General features: G+C 43.0%; 1 protein-coding gene across 1 annotated transcript in view; it reads right to left on the reverse strand.

Annotated features, from left to right (window-relative positions):
* The window catches only part of PHF8 (PHD finger protein 8), a 114,388-nt gene that overhangs the window by 43,157 nt on the left and 62,376 nt on the right, over positions 1–8,855 (reverse strand). The window contains exons 16-17 of the mRNA XM_011946592.1: positions 8,104–8,237; positions 7,200–7,513 (exon numbers count right to left, since the gene is read on the reverse strand). Of these exons, the coding sequence (XP_011801982.1) occupies positions 7,200–7,513; positions 8,104–8,237 (448 nt within the window). The remainder of the gene's footprint in view (positions 1–7,199; positions 7,514–8,103; positions 8,238–8,855) is intronic.

Consider the following 8,855-nt stretch of genomic DNA (forward strand, 5'->3'; position numbering starts at 1 on the left):
AAAAAAAAAAAAAAAAAAAATCCACTGCCCGTACTGCCCAGGAATCTCATTCCTGGGTATTTACCCTAGAAAAATGAAAACTCATATTCACACAAGAACCTATACCTGAATGTTCACAGCAGCTCTATTTGTAATCACCCCAAAGTGGAAAACAACCAAAATGACATTCAATGGGTATATCCATACAATGGAATATTACTCAGCAATAAAAAAGAACAAGTTTTTGATATGCAACAACATGAATGAATATTAAAGGCATTATGGTGGGCTGGGTGTGGGGGCTTATGCCTGTAATTCCAGCACTTCGGGAGGCTGAGACGGGTGGATCACGAGGTCAGGAGATCAAGACCAGTCTGGCCAACATAGTGAAACCCTGTCTCTACTAAGAATACAAAAAATTAGCTGGGTGTGGTGGTGTGTGCCTTTAATCCCAGCTACTCGGGAGGCTGAGGCAGGAGAATCTCGTGAATCCAGGAGGTGGAGGTTGCAGTGAGCCGAGATCGTGCCATTGCCCTCCAGCCCAGGCAACAGTGCGAGGCTCCATCTCAACAACAACCAAAAAAGGGGCACTATGGTAAGCAAAAGATGCCAGTCTCAAAATATTACATACTGCATAATTCCATTTATATGACATTCTGGCAAAGGCAAAACCACAGTGACAGAGAGCAGATCAGTGGTTGCCCAGGAGTAGAGGGTAAGCATGACTACAAAGGGGGTAGTAACACAAAGGAGGTTAGGGAATGATCAAAGGGCTTTGTATCCTGATTATGGTGGCTGGAAGAATATGAACATGTGTATACCAAGAGAGTCAATTTTACTTCATGTTAATTAAAAAAATAAAATTTCAGGCCAGACATGGTGGGTCACACCTATAATCTCAGCACTTTGGGAGGCTGAGGTGGGCAGATCATGTGAGGTCAGGAGTTTGAGACCAGCCTGGCCAACGTGGCGAAGCCCCGTCTCAACTAAAAACACACAAAATTAGCTGGGCATGGTGGCGTACGCCTATAATCCCAGCTACTTAGGAGGCTGAGGCAGAAGAATCGCTTGAACCCGGGAGGCAGAGGTTGCAGTGAGCCGAGATCGCACCTCTGCACTCCAGCCTGGGTGACAGAGCGAGACTCTGTCCCAAAAATAAATAAATAAATAAATAAAAATAAAATTTAAAAAACGCTTTACCAAAAAGCAGATTGGAAATACGTCAACAGAGCTTTCAACTCAAGATGTTGAATACAGAAAATTTAAAAAGAGAATAAAATACCAAACACTAGAGATGATCAATAAAGTCAAAAAACTAGTTTTTGAAATGACTAGCAATCAAATAAACTAGACGAACTATTGTTAAACACCATGACCAAGTACAGCTAATCTCATGAAAGTAACGATTCAAAATGAGTAATTCTATTAATGTCACTGTATTAACAAATTAACAGAAAAACTATGTATTTATGTCCAAATATGCCAACATTATTTGATAAAACCTAATATGATTCTTGATTTTAAAACAAACAAAAGCCTTTTAAAATAAAGCTAGCCTGGGTAACATGGCAAAACACTGTTTCCACTAAAAACACAAAAATTAGCCAGGAGTGGTGGCGTGCGCCTGTAGTCCCAGCTACTGGGGAAGCTGAGGTGGGAGGATCACTTGAGCTCAGGAGGGAGGCTACGGTGAGCCGAAATTGCGCTACTGCACTCCAACCTGGGTGACAGAGCGAGACTGTGTCTAAATGAGTAAATAAATAGCTGAAGACTCCCCCGAACTCTATGATAGTAGTCTATCAGAGACCTACATATTGAGTGGAGAAAGACTGGCAGTATTCCCTTTAAAGTCTGAAAACAGCACAAGGATGCCCCCATCACCACTATGACTCAACACTGTAATAAAACTGGAAGTTAGAGGTATGAATACTGGAAAGGAAGAAGATATTATGGGCCGAACGGTGCCCCCTGAAATTCATATGGTGAAGACCTACCCCCTAGTATTCAGAATGTAACTATATTTAGAGATAGGGCCTTTAAAGAGGTAATTAAGTTTAAAAAAGACCATTAGGGCAGACCCTAAACCAATCTGACTGGTGATCTTATAAGAGGTGGTGATTAGGACACACAGAGAGACACCATTGGTGTGTATGCACAGAGGTACAACCACAGGAAGAGGCAGCAAGAGGAAGGCCATCTGCAAGCCAAGCAGAGAGACCTCAGGAGAATCCAACTCTGCCGGCACCTTGATCTTCAACTTTCAGCTGCCAGTAGTGTAAGGAAATAACTTTCTGTTGTTTAAGCCACCCAGTCTGTGATATTTTGTTATGGCAGCCCTATCAAACTAATACAGGACACACAGATCATCTGCCTCAAGAAATCAAGACAATGAACTGAAAACAAATAGAACTAATAACAGTATAATAAGGTAGTCCAACACAGGATTGATATGGGAAAGAATCAACTATTTTCCTCCTTATTAGCAATAGCCAATTAGAAAATGTAATACATAAAAAGATGCCACTTTTATGAACCAAAATAAAATTCCTAAACTGAAGAAGAAATAGACCAAAGAAGAGATACACACAAGAAGACATGAATAAATAGAGACAGACCACATTTGAAGACAGAAACATAAGATGGCTGCTGCTCATACCCAAAAGGTAAATAAGAGAAAGATGTCTGGTTGGGCCTGGTGGCTCACGCCTGTAATTCCAGCACTTTGGAAGGCTGAGGCAGGTGGATCACTTGAGGTCAGGAGTTCGAGACCAGCCTGGCCAACGTGGTGAAACCCCGTCTCTACTAAAAATACAAAAAATTAGCCAGACGTGGTGGTGTGTGCCTGTAATCCCAGCTACTTGGGAGGCCAAGGCAGGAGAACTGTTTGAACCAGGAAGACAGAGGTTGCAGTGAGCCCAGATCACACCACTTCACTCCAGCCTGGGCGACAAAGTGAGACTCGGTCTAAAAAAAAGAAGAAAAAAAAAAAGACAAAACAATGATTTCAAAGCTGTTCAGAAGTTGTACCAGTTCAAAAACAATTTTCCGTAGTTGTTTACAACCAATCAGTGGTAGGTTTTTTCACAACTACAGAGAAAGCCTTAGCAACATAAGACGATGTACAGACAAAAACTAAAAATCACCTAAGTTTGCCTATCAGAGAAAAAGTAAATGGTGACTCTATTTTCTACAAAATTTAGTTCTGATGGGATAGGCTATCTGACCGAGCAGATGAAGTTGCAAAGACATTTCCCCCTGGGTTTTTTTGTTTTATCAAAAAAGATTGATAGGGACTAGGCCCTGGATCAGATTTTAATTTGATGAAGCTGCTATCTATTTAACCAAATGCCCTCAAAAATCCAGATTTGGAAAGAGGAAGTCTGAGTCCAGAGCTTAAGGCCATAGAGAAGCCACTGACTATAATGCCAGGTATGAATGCCACTGGGCTCTAACTTAGGACTGCTATTATTTGAGTCTGCATTTTGGCTTCAAAGTCACATAGATTTTGAGGGCTGGGGCCCTAATCTCTTTTTGCATGCCTTATTGTTTTTAGTGCACAAATTTTCAGGACACGAGGTTATATTCAGGAATGTACAAATCCCAGTATAGCCGAAAGGCCTCTGATGAAAGATATGTCTCCATAAATTAATCCACAAACATCATGCAATCCTTTGAAAAGCCGATTCTAAACTTCATCTGGAATAGAAAAAGCTCAACAGCAGCCTCAAAATTCTGGAAAAATAAGAACAAGTAGGGAGGTCTCTCCTTGGTAAGCTGCCTTTCCAAGGTTGCTGGGCAAAGCAGTGAGGGGAAGGACGGAGGAGAGGCTGAGTGAGCTGTTCTAAGAGGAGTGGTTAAATCAAATCCAGATGTCTTAGCTGCAGGTCAATGTGATTTGACTGCTCACGGTAGAGTGGGTGGCCAGGGGAACCTGGCATGTCCCTAAAACAAATCAAAGCTTAGCTCAAAGATGAGAGTCTTAGTGAGCATCTGTGATCTCCTCGGGTTCACAGCAAGGTCTGTAGAGGGGATGTGCTCTACCAGAAACAAAGTCTGTGGTAACTAACCTACATGTTATTGTCACAGGAATAGACAAGTTGATTTTCATTTTCTTTTTTAGCATCTGTTTGGTAAAATAAAAATTTGTTTTGACAAGTTGATTTTATGGAACAGAATAATATTAATAGTATCTAATACATAGCAGTTACTTATATGTGCTGGGCAATGTTTTTTTTTTTTTTTTTTTTGAGATGGAGTCTCGCTCTGTGGCCCAGGCTGGAGTGCAGTGGCCGGATCCCAGCTCACTGCAAGCTCCGCCTCCCGGGTTTATGCCATTCTCCTGCCTCAGCCTCCCAAGTAGCTGGGACTACAGGCGCCCGCCACCTCACCTGGCTAGTTTTTTGTATTTCTAGTAGAGACGGGGTTTCACCGTGTTAGCCAGGATGGTCTCAATCTCCTGACCTCGTGATCCGCCCGTCTCGACCTCCCAAAGTGCTGGGATTACAGACTTGAGCCACCACGCCCGGCCTGGGCAATGTTTTAAGTGCTTTCTGTATATTTATTTAACTCTCACAACAACATATAAGGTAGGCATGACTACCACAGAGAGGCATAGAGAGGTTAACTAGCCTGGCCAAGGTCATATAGCTGTTAAGGCACAGAACTGGGACTAGAGTGGAAAACAAATCCCCATATATTTGGGAATTCAGTTTGTGACAAAGGTAGAACTTCAACTCAGGGGGATAATGATGAACTAGTCAATAAATGGTGTTGGGGGAAATGACCACTAATGTGGAAAAAAATAAAGTTAGATTCTAACCTCCCACAATTCACAGAAACTTAATTCCAGATAAAGAGCTAAAATTTTAACTCCTATGTAAGTTTTAGGGGAAAATATAAGAAGGCCTTCTTAATCAAAACATAAAATACAAAAAACTATTAACAACTGATAAACATGGCTGGATGCAGTGGCTCATGCCTATAATCCCAGCACTTTGGGAGACCAAGGCAGGAGGATCACTTGAGCCCAGGAGTTTGAGAGACCAGCCTGGGCAACATGGCGAAACCCCATCTGTACAAAAAATAAACTGGGTGTGGTGGCATGCACCTATGGTCCCATCTACCAGGGAGGTTGAGATGGGATTGCAGAGGTCGAGGCTGCAATGAGCCATGATTGTGCCACTGCACTTCAGCCTGGGTGACAGAGTGAGACTGTCTTAAAAAAAAAAAAAATTGATAAAGATGACACTGTAAAAATCAAAATCATCTACATGCTAGAAAGACATAATAAAATTAAACACAAACCTAAAAGGAAGTATTTTTCAATATATCCAGAATATACAAAAACTACTCCAACACATCTAGAATATATAAAGAACTCTTACAAATCAATAAGAAAAACAAAACATCCCAATAGAAAAATGGGTGAAAGACTGAATGGAAAATTCACAGAAAAGGAATAAAGAGTCAAGAAACACATAAAACAGACACCATCTTTTGCCATAGGATTGGCAAAAATTAAAAAGGCTGATAGTATCTACTGCTGGTAAGGCTATGGGCAAACAGGTATGTTTCATACACTGATCATATACTGGCCCTTTTGGAGGGAAATTTGGCACTATGTCTATCCCCCCTAGAAAAATATTAACTGGCACATAGGCACAAAAGGTTATTGTAAGAATTTTCATTGCAGTGTTGTTAGTAAAAGTAAAAACTTAGAAACAACTTAAATGTCAATCAGTAGGGAATGATTAAACATATGATATATTTCTATATTACAGAACACTATGCAGCAGATATATCTCTATGTATTGATAAAGTATATCTCTGTACTGACATTGAAAGAAAACTAAGCAAGTTGCAGAACCACACAGACTAAATAGAACTATACTTCTGTCTACATAAGAATGTAAACACAACAAAATAAAAGGTATACGTGAAAATGATGACAAAGGTTGTCTTTGGGCTCAGAGAGGAAAGACTGTTAGTCAAAAAGAATTTTTGCTTTCTCTGTGTTCAATTTTGGTCAGCAAGCGTTAACCATATTTGTATAACTTTTGAAATATTAAAACAATGGCCGAGAGTGATGGTTCATGCCTATAATCCCAGCACTTTGGGACGCCAAGGCAGGCGGGCAGATCACTTGAGGCCAGAAGTTCGAGCTCACCCTAGCCAACATGACAAAACCTTGTCTCTAGTAAAAATACAAAAATTAGCCAGGCGTGATGTGATGGTGCACACCTGTAATCCCAGCTACTCGGGAGGCTGAGGCATGAGAATTGCTTGAACCCGGGAGGCGGAGGTGGCAGTGAGCTGAGATGGCATCACTGCACTCCACCCTGGGCTAATGAGGGAGATTCTGTCTCAAAAAACAAAACAAAAAGCACTTACATTATACAGTCACCTGTATTATACAAGAGTGCCTTATACATTGTGGTACTCAATAAAATCTTGGATTAAAAAAAGGAGTCATCTCGGCCGGGCGCAGTGGCTCACGCCTGTAATCCCAGCACTTTGGGAGGTTGAGGCAGGTGGATTGCCTGAGGTCGGGAGTTCGAGACCAGCTTAGCCAGCATGGTGAAACCCTGTCTCTACTAAAAATACAAAAATTAGCCGGGCGTGGTGACACATGCCTGTAATCCCAGCTACTCGGGAAGCTGAGGCAGGAGAATTGCTTGAACCTGGGAGGCAGAGGTTGCGGTGAGCGGAGATCGCGCCATTGCACTCCAGCCTGGGCAACAGAGCGAGACTCCGTCTCAAATTAAAAAAAAAAAAAAAAAAAAGAGTCATCTCTTAAATGTAAAAAGCCCACTGAAAGGTCATTATGTATCTTTGCAAAAGGGACAAACTGGCCAACACAGGACACTAATGACACAGACGATGGCAGTCAAACAGGCAAGAGAAAAAAAGAGTCACCAGCGGTAAAGGTTGGACATTAGTAAAAACAGACGAGAGCAAATTATAACTACCATTTTTTGAAGGCTTCCCATGAGCAAGAAACTGTGCCAGATGATCTGTGTAAGCATAATCTCAAATTCTTAACATTAACCTGTGAGATATTCCCATTTTACAAATTAGGAAAATACGGCTTAGAGAGACTAAGTATCAGGCTTAAGACCAGGACTTTGCTCACTATAAACTGTCCTCTATTGGGCCGAGGATGGAGACTGGGACTGAGGAGACCCCTTCTGGCCTGAATCCATGTGCTTAGCTGCCCTTACTATACTCTGCGTCCTTGAAGCACGCTCCCAAGCTGTCCTGTTCATCCAGACTGGCGTTCTCCTCCTCCTCCTCGCTCTCGGTTCTCCAGTATGCTGGCCGCTTGATGGGCCGCTTCCCTGGGGTGCGCTGGGAAGCAGGACTGTTAGACACTGTGCCCAGCCCACTGCTGGAGCTCCCACTGCTTCGATCCTGCCCTCCGGTCCACCAGGCCTGCAGGCTGGAGGTAGCCGGTGAGGATGATGAGGACTGCAGGTTGGCCATGCACAGCATGCCCTGGATGGCCTCCTGAGTGCTGGGAGAAGCTGGGGCCTCACTGCAAGGGACAGAGGAGAAATACTAAGGCAGTTGTTTTTAGCTGTCAGAGTAAACCGGTCATCAGAATACTGAGGGAGGAGGGACAACAGCTATGAGGATCAAGGTGGGAGGAAAAAGGGGAGAATCATCCTAAGTGAAAAGTTTGGAATTAAGCTTAAGGATCAAGACAGTATCATAGATTGTTTTCATGAAAAGCCAGTCCTTGTTGCCTTAAGTCTCTCCACAGACAGCAGGCAAGGTGGCAAAAAAGGGGCACACCTCCCTCCCTGTTTATACATGCTGCATTCTTTCCTTTCACTGTTTTTGTAACAATTCTCCTTGCATGACTCTTCCAGCCCCTCTTTCCAACTTCCTAAGTGCCCAAAATTGATTCCTCTTGAAGTCTATACATCTTATTGCCATCAGATCTTAAGTTCCTTAGGACAGGTTTCATGCCTACTTTATTCTTTCACCCAAATGCCCTGGATAATTCTTTGTCCCTTTAAATGGCTCTATAAACATCTACTGATTGGCTGACCTGGCACCTTGGGCAGGAGCGGGGGTTGCTGTCTGATAGCCTGGAAAGGGGAGATAAAAGCCAGTACTCACGTGAGGGCAGCATAGTCAGGTCCCCCCACCTGCCTGCTGGCCTTGAGCAGATCAAGAATGCCACCAGCGCCACTACCATTCCCAAGCTTGCCTTCAACCCCTTCCACCATGTCTTCATCTGTTGTATAGTCCTCCTGTTGGAGAGAGAGTGTATCACCTCAGCTGCCCAGGATTGGTCTGGTAAGGCCCCAATATAGGGGGGGTGATCTGACTCCTGATATTAATATCTTCTGAGCACCACGTATAGACCAAGTATTAAGCAGAATATTCGTTTTTTATCTTAATTTCCAAGGCATCTCTGTGAGGTAGGTAGTATACTCCCATTTTAAACAGATAAGAAAACTAAGGCTCAGGGAAGTTAAATAATTTGTGTAAGGTCACATCACATACTCCTTATCACATACTCTTTCTGCTACATCACACTGACTTTTAAGTTTTTATTTACTTATTTTTTTTTTTTCTGAGACAGAGTCTTGCTCTGTCGCCCAGGCTGGAGTGCAGTGGCGCGATCTCGACTCACTGCAAGCTCCACCTCCCAGGTTCACATCATTCTCCTGCCTCAGCCTCCCGAGTAGCTGGGACTACAGGCGTCCACCACCACGCCCGGCTAATTTTGTTTTTGTATTTTTAGTAGAGACGGGGTTTCATCGTGCTAGCCAGGATGGTCTCGATCTCCTGACCTCGTGATCCACCTGCCTCGGCCTCCCAAAGTGCTGGAATTACAGGTATGAGCCACCGTGCCTGGCTGATTT

Source organism: Colobus angolensis, unplaced genomic scaffold (genome assembly GCF_000951035.1).
Source record: "Colobus angolensis palliatus isolate OR3802 unplaced genomic scaffold, Cang.pa_1.0 Scaffold250, whole genome shotgun sequence".
In the NCBI taxonomy this organism is placed as follows: domain Eukaryota; kingdom Metazoa; phylum Chordata; class Mammalia; order Primates; family Cercopithecidae; genus Colobus; species Colobus angolensis.